This window comes from Numenius arquata, chromosome 4 (genome assembly GCF_964106895.1).
Source record: "Numenius arquata chromosome 4, bNumArq3.hap1.1, whole genome shotgun sequence".
Taxonomy (NCBI): domain Eukaryota; kingdom Metazoa; phylum Chordata; class Aves; order Charadriiformes; family Scolopacidae; genus Numenius; species Numenius arquata.
The window spans coordinates 59,300,006-59,320,285 of NC_133579.1; the positions used below are offsets into that span (position 1 = coordinate 59,300,006).

The window sequence follows — 20,280 nt, forward strand, 5'->3', positions numbered from 1 at the left end:
CAGCTCAGCCCTAGAGGAAAATGCTGTTTCCGAACAGAGGGAGTCACCCACCGGTAGGTGGGAGAGAGACACAAAATCATAAACCCAGAGTTGGTTGTACCCCTGTTGCCCCCCAAAGCTGGGTTTGGTTAGCAGCTAAATTTGCAGCCCATCCTTTTCCTCTTTACAAGGTGCTCAGTTTTGGACAGAAGGTCTCAGAGCCTACAACCTGCAAAACTCTCAGGCAGATACCTGGTTTTGCCCACATAAACAAATCCAAGTTGAAGCTTTAGGACACAGGCACCACATTGCTCTGTGTGAGACCGCACATTCTCCCCACATATCATTTGGGAGAGCTGAAGCACTTTGTAATCTGCTTTTGAAGACCTATCGAGGACAGCTGTTGTACGAGGGAGCAGGGTTCTATTTATTGGCAAGAAACATCTGCCTCTGCAACACAGCTATATCAGATGTGAACAACTTGAACTTGTGTTCATGTGGCACTAATGATTCCAGAAATCCCACCCAGGATGCCAGCAGCAGCAGATGTCTGCATGCATGAGCATGTACCAGCACGTGGCCATGCGAGACCACTGGTGATAACATTGCACTTGCAGCACGACACCTGAGAAGACACCTGGTGCTGCTGCCTGAAACAGCCCTTGAGTTCCTCCATATTTGCCGTAGAAAATAATTCCCTGCAACAGCTGATGTTTTTCCAGGATCATTTATCAGAGACAGTAGTGAAGGGTCCCGCATTAGGAAACTGAGGAGGCCCTTCATCACTCCCCATTACTGCTTCCAGTTCACCAACCACACAACTACTCAAACAGAAAGAAATCAGACTTACGAGTTCACACACAATACTACGATGTTTTTCCACAGGTTCCTGGTTCCCACCACTTTAACAATGCAGACTTTCTTCGGTCTCCTGGTGATCTCCTTTTGCAGCTCTGAAACAAACCGAAAGAAAATTATTCTTTTACTGGGGAGAATGAGAAGCTTCACTTGTGAGCTACAGATATTCTGAGGGACGTTCTGGAGAGCAGAACACTATCGATTACACTAATAGGAGTGATAAAAACACTGAACAACCTGCCTAAAGTCCACCTCAGCTTCCTCCTTTTCTTTGAGGCTTCCCTTAACCTTCTTGGGGCTGCAGAATTGCCCAAGAACTCCTTAACACCCCAAACCTTCTCCCAGTTTGAAATGTTTATGTAAAATGGGGGCAATACGGAGCTTGATCCCAGCAAGTGTGATATAAACTTTCCTGAAGAACTTCAAGATTCTGTTAATTTTTAAATCCCCCACAGGCATGATTGTGCTTGTGCAGTTACAAGATCTGCTGCTTTTCTGCACTGCACACCTGAAAAGCCATGGCATGTAAAGGGCTGCAGCTCAAGCTCATTTTTCATGTGAATCTTCTGAGCTTTGTTCAAATTCAGGTTTCAGAATCAGTCAGCTCATCCTCTTCTCTTTCACCCATTTCAAATATTTAAAATTGTTCTGATGGTTTCCTTAAACAGAAGACATTTCCTTAAAGAGAAATCCTTGGGCATCATCAGCTGTGATGTCTTTGTGTTTCAGAACTAAAGCCTCGCCATGTCCTTGAAGTGCTGGGCAGCTGCAAGCTACCTCTTCTTTGCAATGTTACAGTAACACACAAGCCTCCCAAATATTGCACTGGATATATTCACAGGGGACAAAAATGAAGGGTGCTACTTACTTCCCAAATATCATCAGGTTAGAGCTTGAACACTTGCCCAAGCATGCCAACAAAACCACTGTGCCCAAGCTACTGGATGAGTGAGACGGCTGCGAGGGCATGAAGTCCGGTGAAAACGGAAGGAGCTGTAGCTATAAAGAAGCGTCACGAAAAACGATGCACTCCAAGAGTACAGACTAGGACTGTTTTTTGGGGCAAAGATTTGTACTGCTGCTTTCGAGAGGGACTGCGTTTGAAGGCGGCAGCGTGGCCCTGTTCTGCACGGTGCACGGCTTCCCCTCCTGCATAGGCAATTAGCCCGGGTGTCCTCAGTCGTCCGCACTCGCCTGCCCCGACCTCTGCGTTACTCCACTGAATCGCAATCTCTTTAAGAGATGCAAGACAGGGAAAAATGAAAGCAAGATGTGGGGGAAAAAATATGAGATAAATCACCTAAATTTACAAATAAAAGACGCATTTTTCTGCTGTTATTTGAAAATTGTATCATAAAAGTAATAAATCAAAGAAATGCTATTTATATGCAAAGTAGAACTATTCACTGCTCTCAGGTCACTCCTAGTTTTCTACATAGAGTAACTACAGGCAACACTTCTGAGAAAAGCAGCAAAGAGTATTTTACATTAATGATTGTACTTAAGCAGAATATTGTTCTACTGCTTTCCTTACTACCTGATAACATCCATTTCTCCCCAGAATCTACACAGCACGAAGCTCACAAAAGCATAAAAACAGAGGTGGAGCAAAAGAGGAAATTGGTCAAATTAATATTTGTACTACAGGAGGACTCAGCAGGCTCAGCAATGGATCAGGGCTGTATTAAAAATATAAGCAATAAAATAAGACGGTACCTAATCTCAAAGAGCAAGATCAAAATTATTTTTGTAGCAGGATTCTGGAAAGGAGTAAGTGGGAATAAAATAATTCAGAACAACTGAAGCAGTTAGATAAAACATAGTTCTGAAGCCTATAATTGAGCCCAAGCCAAACCTTCTACAGCAAAAGAGTGAAAGCAAGCACTAGAAGCAGCACAGCTGATGACTGTTTATTGTTTCAGCTGAAGGGCAACAATGAAAATCAACACCCAAACAACACACACTGCACAGATTTCATGTGGACATAAGGATTCACTCTTAAACTGTCCAAGAATGACCAGATCTGGCCTGTCAAAGTAAAACATCTCCTCTGTCAGCAAAAGACAGCCCCTGATGCCATATTCTTTGGATTTTCTTAATTTTTTTTTTCTGTTTGTTTCTCAAAGTAATTTTCACTTTTTTCTTTGGGAAGAGAACGTAGACTTTATTTTCAGCATGTGCTTTACTGAGTCACAGCTTAATAAAATTAGGAGAAGCAACCCTTAACTTGGTTATTCTTCTCCTCAAAGCCAAACATTATTTTGCTCTCCACTCCTGCTTCATTCATACATTAGGAGTTGTTACAATCCATACGTTCTTTATCTATTGTCACGTATCCTTCCCATGTGCACTCAGGCCTGCTTTTAAACTTTCTTATAAATCAGTCTTTCCATTCGTGTTTTCACTGAACTGCTGTTCTGGCCTCAAGTACTGGATAGCCCATGGGTTACATGAAGTGACAAACACCTCCTCTGCTTCAGCTGCAGTGAGGATCATACACAAGGGGAATTTCACTCTCCTCTACCCTGCCTTGTGCAGCAGTCTCCCTTCAGTGGACCCTTGCTTCTGCTCCGGTGGGGATACACTCTGTGGACACATAGCATCATTATACAAAAATGTCCCAAAGGAGATTCTAGATGTAGCTTCATTACAAGGATTAAAGGAAAAAAAAAAAAAAAAAAAAAAAGAGGGAAAACGAGAAAAAAAAGAATCTGGCCTCCAACCTTACACCAAAGAACACAAAGGGCACTTGACTTTTTACTAAAAGCTGGCTCTACCAGCTACTTACTCCTCCAGCCTTCGATGTGTTAAAACTCTGCTTCAGATGAATGACTCTCCCCAAGTCTCCAACGCCATGAATCTTTCTGACAACTTTCTCCATGCTTATTTATAAATACCAGTCAGATGCTCACAAAAAACCCACCCTACTGCAAAGTCAATCATTTACAATAATCAAAATACCATTCAGATAGCAACAAATAAGCTATATGACTTGCAAAAAAGTCACCAACTACAGAACTGGCTCTCATTTAAGTGGCCTGCTGTCTTTGGAGGTAGCCTGCTTGCACAAAAGCCTGCTCCAACTGACTGTGACAGGCATCAGGAGAGAGACAGCTCTTAGGCTTCGTAGGTCAATGTTAAGCTCTTAAAAGAGAATTCAAGCCAATGCTCATTAAAACTCCACAGAAACAAACTATTGCTCTGTCAGTTACTGGAATAACAGCAGGAAAACTCCCCCGCCCCCAACTCGTTCTTTGATTTTGCACTGAAGTCACCAGTTCAGAAGGAATTTGCATTAAATGTTTAAGTTCTGACTGATTCACCAGAGGGGCAAGTGTGGAAAATAAAAAATATTTTTATCCATTTACTCAGAGGCCCATTATGAGTTTTCTCATACTCTGGAGCCCACACACATTCTAGGCTCCTTATTCAGGGACTCCGTAAGAAAACTGTCAACAAGCTAACTCTTTATATCTCAGTGGAAATTAGAACTATTCATTGGGAGACTTTAAAAGTCTCATGGGGAGGGGAACCCTACCAGCTTCCAGCTCCCAATGCTGCTGAATTCTCACGGGATGCCCTGTGTTTCAGGAGCACGGCTTTCAAAATCAGAAAGTACCTCTAAAGCCTTCAAATGAAGCCACCCATCTCTGCATCACTTGGCAAAGACAAAATAGACAAAGCTCAAATCAAGCTGCCGAGAAAGGATGTCCAAAATGACAAGTGCCCTGTGGTGATGGACTTCTGCTGGATTTTTCTGGCTGCTAAATGATATTGTCAGTAGCTCTTTGAACATGAAAAGAGCTATGGAAGCCCAGCACAGAGGCTCAATCAATCCCCGGAGCACAACAGCTCTGCAGCAGGAGGTAGATCAGTCCGAAAGGCAGAGCTGAAGCAACCTACTCACAGCCACACTGAGTTACTGGTACACAGGGTTACATTTATACTTTCCAGGGTTTCTGTCTCCACGATCTCCCTTTGCGCTCATTGATTTATTTATTTATTTTTAATCATAGAGGACTAGCAGCCTGATACGTTGTATTTTTGAAAAGCCTGATAGTAAAGAAATGTTAAAGGCTATCAAGTCACGTACAGAAATTATGAGGTGGGTAAGGAGGTGATTGATGGGTAGACAGCAATAAGGGGTAGAAAAATTGAAATCACAAGTGGATGGCAGGAGGTTAGTGACAGGGTTACTTGTCTTATTCTGAAAAAAAAAATAATAAAAAAATCTTGTTTAATAACCTCACTAGGGATCTTGGCACAAAGCTTAGGAATGTGCCAATGCAGTCTACTGGTGACAAAGTGAGGTACTGCCAGCAGTACAGCACAGAAATGGGACATTAGAGGGAACTGGGTGAGCTTGAGACCCTATGTGACAAAAGCAAGTAAAAATGCAAAATACGAGGTGAGATACTCAGGGACTAATGGGAAATGCTTCTGCTGGAAGATAAGCTTTTAGCAAATACTGGTTTGGACTTGGTTTAAGGTACCAGTTTATTGTGTCCATGAGGTATTTGCAATTCAGACAGTGAAATACTAGTGCTCTTTTACCAATATTTGAGAAACTAAAGCTTTGGCAAGTCTGTTTATGAAAGGAGAGGAAATAGAAGAGAACTTCAGCTCAGCAAAGGAATGGGGCTGCTGCCTCCTCACATAGTATGTGAAAAAAGAAATAGATTTAAGATAGTCACCAACAGGAGCAAAAGGGGAGGGGAAAAAAGACAAAGAACCTAGACAGCTATAGTGTATTTGAATTGAATGCTAAAAGGTAACCCAGTACAAGAGCAATTTGGAGTCTGGAATAGCCTTCCAACAAAAGCACAGGACATAAATACTAACAGCACTTAAAATGAAGCTCATTTCATGTGAGTAACTGTATAACTCGATGACTATAATAGCAAAGGACTGATTGCAATAATTTGTTTCAATCCTGTATTTCTAATTACATTCAAAAATATAGGAAAAGCCAGACATAAGGTTGCCATTGCAATCTTCAATTGCTCATATGCATTACGATACAGCACTTAATTAGATGATCACACATTAGATTTTCCCCCAGAATGCTCACCACAGTCAGCAAATGGGCAGCTATTAATGTTGTCTCTACCTTTCCCATTCAACATGTGCCCCTCAGCCTTATTATCCAAATCTCCCAGTGAATACAAAATCATAGGCTTCCTCAGAGACATTCTTACAATGCTGTCAGAATATTCACGTCCTTCATAAATACCAATGAAATCATCCCCACCACCTTCTTGTAAGAGTAGGGACAAAGATTGTTCCTTTTTTGCAGGCAGGGAGATAAAATGTAGAGGAATTGTGTCCAGTAGGAGAAAAATCATGCAGCAATACCCCTTGTAGGTGCTGATATAAATGCTCCAGCTTTCTGCAAATCAAGCCCCAGAATTACATGCTAGAGACAGACACTGAAGAAATTGTGATTAGCGACAGCATTGGAAGAGCCTGATTCCAGGGAAATTTCCATCGTTATACAGGAACATCCCTGGCAGACACAGGGAATGTGTACAGCTCTTCAGGAGGCATTCAGCTTCGTTTCCCCAAGACTGTCCTCTTTCCCTCTGCAACCCTCTGCCTCATTCACTACACACCTTCCAAATTCTGCAACAAATGAGGAACAGACAACAGCTTCATTCCCACAGCATCATCCATCCTATGCACTGATTCGTCCATCCTATGCCCTGTGGAAAAAATAGGTCTTAATCATGTTATTAAAGGCTGTATCATCATGCCTTCAAGTCAGGAGGCCAAGCAAGGGTTGCCCAGGCAACCTGACTTCTTTTATTTCCCAAAGCATGACTTGTCAATGTTTACATTCCTCTAACATTAAAAAAAAAAAAAACACAACACAAAGAATATCTCAAATGTCACTATATGGAGCCATGTTTAGTTCATCAGGAGGTTTCAGACACCTACACATGCACTACTGCTATCTACTGCCGGAGCTATGGAGGAAACCTGAGCAGGCAGAACAGGTGAGCTGGGCAGTATGGAGCGGTGAAGCACACGTTTTAGGAGTGGATTTCACAAGAGAAAAGCACTGAGACCGAGTCCTAAGGCTTGTTCTGGGGGTAGGGGGAAGGAAATGGCCACAGTCCATTTGGTCTCCATGCTCTAGCTCTCCTCTCCTCTTCCTGTACAGTCATTAATTCTCCCCAGTCCCTTGTCGCCTTTGCCCCTCTAAGTCCCTTCCAACTATCTTTATTCTTTGCTCCCACAACTCTTTTCACTCTCTTATTTCCTCTCTTCTCTGTTCACTCATCCCCTCTTCCTGCTCTCTGCCTCTGCATGGTTCCCCATGTCTCCTCTCCTAACCCCTCATGTCCACATCCAGGCTCACACATCCTCTCCCCTTGGTGCCCATGGGCCAGGGGAACACCGGCAGTGCCAGGGCTTGCTGCCAGCCCTCTGCACGCAGTTCCTGCCCTATAAAGCCAGCTCCTCTGGGAGGAAAGGTAGCGCTGTGGACAAAGAGCCAGTGTGCCAGCCGGGTAACAAAGCAGATGCGACAGGCTGGAGCACAGCCAGTGAGAGTCTGCGGAGGACTCGACTGGTGTGAAAGAGTAATTTCAAGCTCAAATAGAGGCTGACACCCCCTCTCCCCCCTCCTTTTTCTATTTTTTTCCGTAGCATAGTTGGCTCTTCTCAGTGGCATCAAAAGGCACATCCTCTGTAGAGCGCTCCCTTGTTCCCTGTCCCCTCCAAACCCTGCCACTGTCAGAAGAGGTCACTACCACCCTTGCCAGGGATACGGTCAGGGCATGCATGGGCTCTCCTCTTCCTTTCCTGTAGACCTAGCCAACAGAGGAGGACTTACACCGATCAGTTTTATTCTTGCTACTCACTATTTATCATGTAACTGCATGTCCTGAAAGAGTTGCACAAACTCCATCAGTTCCTGATCCCGAACAACAGGGGAGTACCAGGAGAAACCTAGCCCCTCCTGAAAGCTGATTTAACATACGAGGGCAACAGAAATCACTGGCTGGTTTTGCGTGAGATGGAAATCTCTGTGGCTGACACATGTAAGACTTAAAGGCTGCCTTCAAGCAGCACTTTGAACTGTTATAACCAAATTTCCCACATTTAGCTGACAGCTCCCTGGGACTTGCATGGGATATTTAACTTTGGTACCATTAAACAACCAAGAAACAGGATCTAGTAAAGGAACACACCTGGCAGGTTTGTACGCAGTAGCATCACATGGAGTTACCTGTATTATGGGGCCAGGGAACTTGCTTTCTTTCTCTAGCTATTACACTTTGTTCTTCAACCACCACAAGCTTTAAAGCATTAGCGTAACTGTAGGTGTGATTGTCCTCGGATATGAAGGAAGCTTTGTAGGGGGAGTTAATCTCTTCTACTAGGGAAGAGACTGACTTGCAGACATAGGGTTTTTTTCACCCTTTGAAAAAAAAAAAAAGCACGCAAGTACATGGATCCAATCCTCAAGCTTAGGAAAAAAAAAAAAGCAAAGCAAAACAGGAAACTAGCTTATGTATAAAAGCAAAGTCATGGCAGCATGTTGCTCAGTAGCAAGAAAGGTGAATGATAATTTTATATTCTTCATTAAAAGAAAAGCCCCTAAAAATCACAACTTTCCTAACTGCAATCCAGACACATACGCGCACACACAGGCTACTGTCACCACTGTACTCCTCCTTCCTCTCCACAGTGTGTCCTGCACACTAAAGGTTTTGCATCCATTTGGATGTTTGATCTTTGCTGGCCACTTTTGTAACTACATCAATATTATTTCTCTAAGCTTAGAAAGGAACAGCTATAACCTGTCTGTCCACAGGAGCACTCCAATTTTCATCTAGATATGAGTAAAAAGTGGGTTTTGTTATTCAGCCTGTTCAAGCAGTTATTTTTCCATTAAGGAACATTTGAAAGATTTCCCACCACAGGGGAAGAGAAGCAGAACCGATCAAGGGTGGGTTTCCATGGAAGCATTAAGTCTGACGCTCAGGTGCTGATATGGCATCTCAAGTGGTGCATTTCCCAGCACATCCAAACACGCCGGCAGGGATAGGTGCTGTTGCAGCAGAGATCAGCTTGCAGCAATCAATCTGGTCCAGCCAACAAATAGATCCTTTGCCCCACATGATGAAAAAAGAAAACACTGATCCTACCAAAATAATGAAAGCCGTCTAAGCAACACACCTTTAAAAGGTGTAAGGACAGTTGGCGCTTTGGGATTTCTGACTCCCCTAAAGACTCTTTCCTCCTGTTTTTTAAACAGATCTCCATGCTTTCCTAACATTTATTTCACTCAGGTCAAAACGACTGTCCTGCAGCTGCACTGAAATCTATGTTTGTTTCTTGTTGAACAGGGAAGAGGTGGGGAAGTTTTTGGAGAAACTGTCAGGGAAAAACCTGTACTGGATTAATATTATCAAAATATTTCATTTGCTAATGACTGAAGCTGACTTTTTTGGATAATGTTTTGAAGTATTTGTCAACAAAACTCACCAAGCCCATTTTACAAATGACATTTCAATATGCAGCTGGATAAAGAAATTCTCTTGATGCAAAAATGAATTTGAACTTTTATTTCTAAGGAGGGCAAAGTGTTGAGTCAACTGGTAAAATTTTGAGACTCAAAACATTAGGGATGAGTTAACCAGGTCTAATTAGCACACCTAGATTTCTTAAGCATTAAAGAAGAAAATATGACCACATAAATCCAAAAATCTCTTTATGAAGGCTAACTATTCCTGCCAAAAATCACAAGACATCACTCAAAAATAAGGCCATTGAAAGCTGTCGAGAGAGCAGCTCTCCTTTGGTTTTTCAACCAACCACAGACACTACTTTACATCCCTGGGGCAGGTTACGGAGAAGATAAGGGCAATGTTAATTTACAACACTCTGGACTCCTATCAACATCTCTTGTCTCACTTTGTTTGCCATGCATACTCTCTTGCTGGCTGAGCATTGCCCATTGACTGCCCATGCTCATTTTCTCCAGACATGGTTGTTACTACTGCTGCCGGACCTTTCAGCTGCAGCTGGACCACTGTCCAGACATTTAGTTGTTCTCTTTAGAGACACCTCCCAGCAGAACAGTGGCAAACTGCTCCCACTCTAGGCATTGATTTAAAAAACCAGATAAATTTTGCTTCCTTTTTTTCTACCCAACGCATGGGCCACCTTCCTGTGGAGCAAACAGACCTTACAGAAGGTTAGTGGCCCTTTCCACTGTGGGTAGTGTGGCCAAATGGACCAGTGAAAGCTTTCAGCATGCAATGGCAATGGTGTGATTCCTCAGAAAGGAAAATAAGCCTGTTCATTGCTTGGACAGCAATTCAAAATTGCATTTTCTTCCATCCCCGAAATATTTCACCCACTTAAATGCTGCTTCTTTTTAGTATAGAACTTGTGTCAGCTGCCAAAATGGGTATGTATGAAACTACTGTAACTCTTGTAATGATCTGTTATATAGGATACACTAATTTGACTGGTACATAGTAGTAAAATTACAGTGGGGTTTCCAGCTAGAAGGGACTGCAAGTGAGCAGTTTATCATTTAAATGTATTGGGAGTAATTCAATCACAGGAGGCTGTTACAACAATGCATCCAGGAATAATAAACAGCAACACAATGGCCTCTAACTAGAGGAAAACAGTTTCCAGCCCTTTCAGATGGAAAACAAAGAATAAAACAAATCACTAACAAAACCCCCTCCATGCAGATAGGAGAGCTCAACAATGGAGTCAAGGGGAAACGGGATATCTGCATTAGGCTCAATGGCATCCTTTCTCCCAGACAAATACCAGGTTTTTTACCCATTCCCTGCTACAGCAACTACGGGTATGTGATTATAACACAGAGAAGCAGAGAAATGCTTTCTTCTGCTTACTGACTCCCTGGGAACCACACGGCCTGCAGTTTGATCACATTCTTCATTTGGGATTTTTACTTTTCTCGTGTCCTCACTCAGACCGTCAACACTCCCATGCACCCAGAATGAGAAAGTTCTTCCTTCCAAAATTTTTAGTTAAGCTCATGTAATCCTTTTGATACTGCTCCTCTCTTATGCTCCCTACAGAAATGGAGCATCCCTCCAGAGCTGGGTCAGGAAAGCCTTAACGCGTGGGGTTGCAGACAGATTTTAAAGCTACAAAGCAAGGAAAGAAATAATAAACAACCCCAACAGTATCCCAAACAAATCCAGCATCAGCAAGGAGGCAGAAATTCCCATGTTCTGTATCACTTCAAGTTTACAAAGGGCAATGTAGTGACAACTGCTATATCTAAATGTATTTGCAGGCAGAAAATCCATAGCATCAAGATGTGTAATAACACTCTGCTTTCCACATGAAAGGGAGTCCCTCCTTAAACAGGAGTGTACCCCTACCATGAAACTGCTGGAAAAAGTAATCAGTCACGAATAATAGTCATAAAACCATTTTGATACTTAGCATTCCTCCATGAACAATATCATTATACATGGCTTAAATAAATCCCTCTAGCACACAGTTGCATCTTTATCATTTTCCTTAAAGGAAACTCAGGTAATTTATTTTTTCTTTCCTCTAAAACACATTTTTTTGCATTTGCAAATTCAAGAAGCTGACTAGCTGAGGAAAGCCAAATTTAGAGTTGGTTGGGAAATTCCAATTGTGAGACATTTCGTTGTCTCAGAGATAGGTTTTCTCCAGGATCCATCATTTACTTTGGGGAAGATTTGCAAAAAGGAGGATCGGGGGTGGAGATTACTAGGTTAATGGCTGCTCACATACCCTCCAGCTTTTCATAACTTTGCCAGAAAAATGGCATTTACATTGCAAAGCTACGTGGTCTGCAATGCAGATCCAGGAACTGTAACCCCAGACACCCAATTCAAGTGCAAACAAGCTAATTAACAACAGCCTGCCAACTGCATCGGAAATCACAGCAGTGACCTGGGTATGCCTACTGAAATTGGACTTTTTCACCTCTCACTGATGAAGACTGCTTCATTAGTTAGGCGCTGATGTTAATGGTGACGTTTTTCTATTCTAGGTGAAGTCTGTTCCAGTGCTGACTGATGCCTTTAGCACCAACTGACCGAAGCTACAGTTACCCCAGAGACCTTAGCAGCAAGTATTGGCCAAGCATGGGAAGCATCACCCCTACCCGTGGGCAAAGCTACGGGGTGAGGGCTCCCTGCAGTCCTTGGGGTCAGAGTAGGGAGGGTCTGAAAAAGCAAGGGAAAAAAAGAAACATTCCCACTGTTTTCTGACTAGTGGGTAGTCTGATACAGATTGCAAGTGACAGTGCAAAACGGGTGTTTATGGGCCTGCGAGAAGGAAGAGGGGAGCCTGAACCAAATCTGACAGGTCCTCCAGCGAGATGAAGATCCAGAAACTCTTCGCCCTTTGTTGTAATTAGAGCCACACACACACCGGGTCTCTTCTGCAAAGCACCCTGCGAGCACTGCTATTTCAGTGACAGTGCCGATGACAAGAGGAGTCAGCTCTTTCTAAAAGCATCAGAAAACCAAGGAAAGGATAATTTAGACTTTCAACTAAAAACTGCACCTTACTGCTGCTGCTTGCAGGCCCTCCCCCGTCTCCAGAGCAGCATCACTCAGATGATGCAGGAAGGAAAGCAAAATGGCTCTTGGAGCAAGGCTTTAAAGAAAAACTGTAATGTGGTTTAAGTCTGCCACGAGGCTGGTGCTTTAGAACTGGGGGTTCAAGCGCTGCTGCTTCTCCAAACTAACAAGATAAGTGTTGCATGATGGGCGCGATCCCATCGAGCAGCTTCCTTAAAACAGTTTCCAGAGGCACACAGGGCTGAAGGTACACTGTAGCCATGGCAAAATTCTTCAAGAGACATCTCTAAAGACATATGGCACTGGAAGGTCAGACTATAACTGCTAGGACTGTTCAACAGGCCAAGTAATTTTAAACATAGTGCTGGAGCTCTAATGGTTTTTCAAGGAAAGCAAAATGGATGAATGAATGGCATGATTTTACAGGCAGTAAATAGATTATTTAATTCTGGGCAGCAATGCCACATGCAGCCTTTAGAGAAGAGCAGAGGGATTTGCGGTTGTCTGTCTGTCCTACTCACCAGGCACCACTCCTTTGATGTCGCTTTCCGTGTTCATCCTGTTCTTGTGCGTGAACTGAAGGATCAGTTCCTTGGATGCCTCAAACTGTTGTGTAGCCATCAGCCACCGAAGAGACTCTGGGAAAACACTTTAAAGATGGAAAATGGGTTAGGGTCGCTTCCAAGTTTCTGTCAGAGGAAGAACTGATAGCGTTTAGCTGCTCATTTAACTGTTCACGAGCTACATACTTATTTACAGAAAGCAAAAGAATCACTTATGAAACAAATAAGAGGGAAAAAAGATTCTGAATGTGTGAATTATTGACATTTTCTTTTACACCGATTCACAAATGATACAGGAACTATCCTATCACCTAGAAACAGGACGTATTAGAATTTTATAATGTATTAAAGGTGTTCTGCCTGTTAATGCAATTTTGAAAGAACTGGGAGAAGGAGGAAGCGCTGCCTGCAATAGACATTTGGTGCCAAGCAGGGAATGAATGAGCTGTGCAGTTAACACATAGTAATTCAGACCAAAGAAGGAAAATAGCTGACAGAAGTGATTTGAATTCTCTTGTGAAGATGAAGAAAGGAAAGAGAATTACTTTTTAGGGTTATAATGGCATTTAATTTTTTAATATGTCAAAAATCTTCTCCTGCATATGCAGCCTTTAAGCCCCTTTTTTTTTTATATACAGGTCAGTATTGTATATGTTCCAGACAACATTCAGCTGTTGCTCTAAAAGTTTCCCCTAGTAAAGACATTATGTTAGTTGAGTCACAATGTAAGCATATACATATACACAGTCACAAAATAAAAACATTTATTTTCCATCTGGTTGTTTCCTTTAAGTGCTGATAGTCACCTAAGTCATCAGCTTAACTGATTAGTTTTCCTTTTTTTTTTTCAGATGTTTACTTTAATACAAAACTAAAAGAAATAGGTAGATCTTCAACAAATGCCATATTCCATAGATATGAAAACTTTCAGACCTGACTACAAGCATATTTTTCTTTCTTGTTTAGGCCTCACTTTCACTAATCTTCCAAAAGACCTAAGAACAAATTTAACAAATATTTTTAACTTCAAATATATAATAAACGTCAAATTTCTTTCACAAAGCACTGATCTTTGCTGTGGATGCTGCCTCTGTTCTTTTACTTCTAAGCAGTGGATCAGGCAGTTGCACCATTATGGTACTATCTCTTAAGGTTGATGTAATTTGGAAGGCAGCTTAGCAAAACCTCCATCCTAGATAGAGAAAGTATTAATTTATTTTTTTTTAAGAATTAAAAATGAGAGAAGTCAGGCAGACTGTAATCCAAATGATATTAGGCAATAAAAATATATAACAGCCGTGATGACAGCTATTCTCCTTGACAGCTTATTTACTACCACTACATCTGTGGTGGCACACAGATGCTTTGGCATCACCTCCTGCAGAAAGTCCTGTACTGCAAATGCATGTTCTGAAAAATTAAGAATTCTTTGAATGCAAAATTCCCCCGTTTGAAATGGGGACAGCTTCAGCCACTAGCCTAAAAGCTGCACTTTTTGAACAGTCCTCTTACAGGTCCCAAACGAGAAGCGTTGTGGGGAGCACCTGCTCCCAGGGGAAGGAAGAGCGCTGGAGGGACAGGCATCATGGGGACAAAGGCCATCTCTGCCTTCTAGATCCTACAGGTTTCTCAAAGTGGAAGTGCTGAAGCTGCACGTCTTGCAGCTGCTCTGTTACTCAGTGCGAGCAGTGGGAGGTTCATTTAAGGATCTTTAAAAACTCCTGGGCTGCTTTGAGCCCAGGTTATCAGGCACAGCAAGGGGAAGTACTGGCTGCTCCATCTCTGTGCAAGTGCCCAAGCTCACCTGTGGAGCACGGACCCTGCTGCCAAGGGTTATTTGTACGCACCTACTGTTGCACCTTCTGCTGCCAAACCAAGCACCAGCAAAAATTCAAAAGCCAAAAAAGAAAAAAAAAAAGCACCAAACCCCTGGCCCCTGTGGACTTCTGCACAGAAGTTTGGTCACAACCTCGTACTTCATCACCTGGCATTAAGTACTAATTGAATGAAGCCGAGATAGCTTTCTGCCAAGGGTGGGCAGTTGCCCAGATCACCAGGCTGAGCTGGCTGCAGACACCTGGTTGATAGTCTTCTACCTCCTCCATCAGCGAGGAAAGGACCCGCCTTTTGCAGTCCAAGGAAAGAACAGGGTGTGGGTCGGGGAAAACATTAATCCCCTGTTACACAGCTGCTGCTTGGGAAAGGAAAGGGGGAAGAGTAGGAGGGACACTGGGAAAAATGATCCTAAGCCTGAGAAATCCTAAGAGCAGAAAAGAATCCTTGACAGACAGAAAAAGGCCAGGCAGGTACCACGTGTAGCTGGAAGGAGAACCGTGATCCTGTCCAGACGCAGAGCAAACCCGTGCCCATGGAAAGGGTGTAGTGTGTCAATTAAGAGTCTGCCTCAGGGCAACATGCCCACTTATTACAAGTTTGGGTCTTGATGAGGGTAAATTCTAGCTAACAGCACCAGAAAAGAACTGGCCACCCCTCCCCAGTTCTTCAGTTTTGGTTGGAGTGAAGCAGGAGTTTATTTCAGATTATTAGTACTTTTGCTGACCTTCAGGGCATAGTCCTGTCAGGAGCTTTCTGCATCCAAGGGAGAGGACATAATGCCTCTGTATCACTGGAGCTCCCCATCCCTCATGGTTCTAATACACAAACACTTTGAGAGGAGCCTAACTTCTATTAACTTATTTTCATATGCTCGTCACCAACCCCTGTGCTCACTTCTGACTTGTGCGGGTGCCTCTCTGCCCTTCCAGAATGACCTGAGAGCTCAGCAAAGGCATCTGCTCGATTTGCAGGTGCCCCAGCCCAACAGCCCATCCCTCCTAGACAAATCTGCTCCTTCCTCCTTTCCCCCCCATTCACGCCCAGCTTCTCAATCTGCTCAGCCACCCACCTCCTGGGGACGGTATAGCCTACCAGGCCAGGAGCAGAGCAAATCTAGAGGAGGGAGAGGGCTAAGCTCCAGCCTGGAGGGGCAAACAACTCTCTCACAGCAGGAGATGGAAGTAAAGAGAGCGAGGAGGAAGGAAGAGGTAAGTGCAGGGGTTATCACAGCATCTGTTATTGAACTCACTGCTTTGAGTACAATGATGGGGAATTAACAAGCAATGCAGCTTTCCAGTTCTGCTTTTATTACAAATAAGTCAGTTTTCTCCCTTCATCTGTAACATATGCTGAGAGTCCACGCTCTGTTCCCCAACACAATGCCAGGGGAAGAGAAGAGGAAAGGAAAGAGGTAATGAAATGGTAATGCTTTCCAGAGAACATGCAACAGATGGAAGAGAAAAGCCTAAGAGAAAAGTGCATACTGTACCGACAGTATAATTAAACAGGCATCCTAACCAGAGTCCGTTTCTGCAAATGCAAAAACCCCGGGCAACACAAATCCTGTTACTTTGGCTATTACCGCTATTTATTAAGCTGTCATATCATGCATTATAATAAAAGGATGATCTATTTGCGTGTTCTACCTGTCCTGTCCAGACATAAACCACCAAGCTCTTGCAGATTAGGAAATAAATGTTATAATTTCCTATTGCTTTCAATGTCACTCAGGGATGACCTCTCAATAGGAATGTACAAGACCCTGAGTCAGCCACCTGGAAAACGTGCTCTCTCCAGAAGACTGCTGAGGGTTTACTGCTGCCCATGTCGTCTTATCATGTTTGTTAGGTGTCTTCATATTATTGTACAGTCCTTTTGGACACATATCTGTAAACATTATGTTTGATATTGGGTTCTATCCAGTGGTGGATATAATGCTTTCCAGCTGGTGAGCATTCCAATAGGAGGTTTTGGAGCAGATCTGCATGTGTTTGTATGTGTATAACATATGGCAGGTTTGGGAGAATGGTATTGTATATTAACAAGAACACTCTAGCTTATTCATCATCAAGATTAACACTGACTAGATGACACTATTTCGGTGTTTTATGTTGGAAAACAGGGGAAAACCAAAAAGTCATTATCTTGCAAAGGACTTGTAATTTTCCTCTGTATGCCGTGTTTTGCTCTCAGCCCAAGCTGCGGCATGTTTACCTCTGTGAGCTTGGGGATAAGCAAAGAAATACCCACCGAGGGTTATGCGATGGACACAGCAGAACTCTGTAATGCCTTCATGCATTAGTAGAAAAATATACAGCTGTTAAAAATTCTTACGTGCTATAACAAGTTTTTACATGTTGCAACTTGTCAGGTGTTACAACTAGCAGCTTGGCCCCCCACAGTCAGCTTGGTCCTGCATGGTGCAGTGGCCTTTTTCCTCAACTTTTTTTTTCAGTGCACAGCAACTAAATATTTCAGTCTTGTTAGTGTTGTCTTTAAAACGAATGATCTAGTGTGTTCTCACTGTTATGGTTTTGTACAACCCTGCTCTCATAAGCCTCCATTGTGTTATGCCGCCACTGCGTGTCACTATTAAGACAGAACAACAAAGAAAGATTTTTTTTTTTGGAAATTTATAGAGTCTTAGGGGGGATGGACCTGGCGCCATCCCCACGGTGAGAGCCACTCTACTTCTCTCAGGATAGCTGTACCAATGCCGCAGTGCCACCAACACAGCAGGCAGAGAGGAGTAGGAGCAGCTGGGAGGGGAGGATTCCTTGTGGGATAGATCCCAAGGCACTGCCCAGCGCAGAACTGTCACCCGGGCTTTCAGTGCAGCATGAGCTAATTGTTGCAAAATTGAGCAGGCAGTCTAGTTGAGGGCTCACTACCTCATGCACACAAGTGCACTTGTTCACAAGCTGACACATGTTATTTTTAACCCAGCTTGGCTAACCCAGGCCAAAGAAACCAACAGTGACAGCCCAGAACCATAATACAGGTTTTAAGGGAAAATGTAGCTGTACTGCCACAATCTAACAACAGCTAGGCTGAGATGCATCCTCTCAAAAATTGTTTTCACGTTTAAAGGGGAAGTGACAACCAGAATAATTGCAAAGTACAACTTGCTGCTCAGCAAAAAAGGACCATCTTCCAAGTTCCCACCATGTCGCAGCATGTAACCTATGTGCGTGCTACAACAAATTATAAAGTTATCATTTCTTATTTCAAAGTCAAATCTTCATGAAAGATGAATGGAAGAACAAAGGGAAAGGCGCATATGTGTTGTGAAGCACACACACTTCCTAAGAGTGAAGCACCTTCCAAGTCCAACATCAGGAGCTCATGTTGTCTTTGACACGACAGGAGGAAGAAATACTTACACCCAGTAAAGCAGCATCAGCAGGAAAGGACAGATGATGACTGCCTGGAGGACCTGCCAGTCCCTGCAGAGGGCCGCCAGCCCTGGCATGAGAAACTGCCCCGCCATCTCGATGAAGCTCGCCACCATGGTGATCATGAACCGGTACCCAGGAGGACAGAGCTCTATCCCTGAAACACAGAACACATGCGAACACATTAGCCCCCCACCAGCAAAGGCACCCACAGAGTATCTCTTCTTTCAGAGAGCTGATGTCCTTCAAAACCTTTGGTCAGTTATGTGTGATCGCATAAATTCTGTTTCCTTGTGAATTTAGGCTTCAAACACTCCAGCAGCAATGGAGAAGCTCATTAACAGCTGGCTGTGAGGTGGACATTGCAAATTCCATACACCTATTGCACCTCCTGCAGTTCTGCCGTATCCTCACTGTCAGCTTTCCCCCGGTCTCCGCCTAAAGAAGCATTTTACCAAATTACAAGATATTAGTTTTTTAAAGGGAATGTAGGGTAAAACACAGCCCAAAGATGTTGAGTCAGGCCTTTTCACAGTTCTCAGAGATGCCGCATGCCTTCCCAATCAGTTTGCTGGGAGCAGAAGAGTACAGCTCTCAGCAGGATAGAGGCTCCCAGCTCATACGGGATGCCGCCTGCCCACAGTTTAAAATGCTACGACTCAGCCAGTTTCAAGCTGGATTTTGCTGAGTGGGTTGTTTCTGGGTTTGTTTTTTGTTTTTGCAATAGCTAATCTTGATCAACTTTCAAATGAGCCAGCCTTCCATCTGTCTTATCCTGTTTTCCGTCCTTCCTTTTGCTATGGGGCAATTTACTACCATCACTAGTATTGTTGGTTGTCTCAGTTGCCCTGTGACAAGTGGGTTCAGTAGATAAAAAATTTCATGACACCCTGAATTTTGGCTAACTTTATTCAGTCCTCAAAAATTAAGATGAATTTATCAGAATCACAGATATAAACAACATAAAAAAATCACAGAAGTAATAGAAAAAACAGACTGCCTTGTGGAAATATATTCAAGCAATTTTTTCGCTGGTGAGACTGCAATAGAAGCCCCTATCTCATATTTCCCATTTGCCCACATTCAATTCTACAGATTAATAATTAAGCACAATAAACCTGCCACAAATGTTGTGTAGTACTTGGCGGCACACTGATACAGAAACATAGGCTCGTAAACATTCATGATATATTGCTGTCAGCATCGTTGCTTTTCCTTGGGATGTTTCCTATGGCTGCTTTAAATTAGAATTTAACGGTTGTTAAAATTGTAATTGAAAAGCTATAAGACAATTGGAAGAGATGACAGCTGCTCCTTCATTCACTCTCTCATCTGTAACTAGTTCAGCATTTATCACCATAACAGAGATTTTACACTAGCTGACCAGGAACTAGCTTGTAGATCAAATGTAGGATTAAATACCACACATTTTTCTCCCCCCCCTTTTTTTTTTAGCCAATGACAAAAACTATTGATGGCTTTTTGCTAATACAGAAGGAAAATATAGCTGTTGCAAGGCAGCCCAAATTTTCATTAGCCTAACCACAAACAGTAGCTTTGGAAAAGAAAGGGGGAAAAACCCCTCAAAGACTCTCACTTGCTATAAAAGGTTTTTACATTTTAATTAGGAAAACAAGATTAAAACACAGAGCTCCTTATGGCATTAATATCGTTTCATTCTTACTAATGAAGTATCCCAAGCCTAGGCGATTTTTTTATTCCATGCAAAGAGGTCACTTCCGTTTTATTTCTCTAATCTTCAAATATAAAGTGGTTCTGTTGGGTTTTCTAAACCTTAAAATCAGTTATTCACACTCCAATATTCCTTCACTAAGTACAAGGATGAGTTTTGTTGCTATAGAAACAGGAAGTCTGCATTAGATAGGTAAGGCTTTGGCATTTCAATTGTATTGCTTAAGTTAGTATCAGTTAAAAAACAATTAACCAAGAGAACAACTTTTATATGAAGTCAGAAAGAGGTGTCCATATAGTAAAATTATATTTTATTAAGTCACTGGTGCATAGTACATAACTCCATATGCAGCAGTTATTTGCTGTACAGAAAGGAAATAAGTTTAGAGA

At 42.7% G+C, this 20,280-nt stretch overlaps 1 protein-coding gene across 2 annotated transcripts in view; it reads right to left on the bottom strand.

Moving 5' to 3' along the window:
• SLC22A23 (solute carrier family 22 member 23) overlaps window positions 1–20,280 on the bottom strand; it is a 114,419-nt gene that overhangs the window by 14,218 nt on the left and 79,921 nt on the right. The window contains exons 4-7 of one of the 2 annotated variants that reach the window (XM_074146470.1): window positions 18,187–18,355; window positions 12,926–13,053; window positions 6,450–6,539; window positions 830–932 (exon numbers count right to left, since the gene is read on the bottom strand). In XM_074146470.1, coding sequence (XP_074002571.1) covers window positions 830–932; window positions 6,450–6,539; window positions 12,926–13,053; window positions 18,187–18,355 — 490 coding nt within the window. The remainder of the gene's footprint in view (window positions 1–829; window positions 933–6,449; window positions 6,540–12,925; window positions 13,054–18,186; window positions 18,356–20,280) is intronic. The other variant, XM_074146472.1, reaches the window with a different exon arrangement.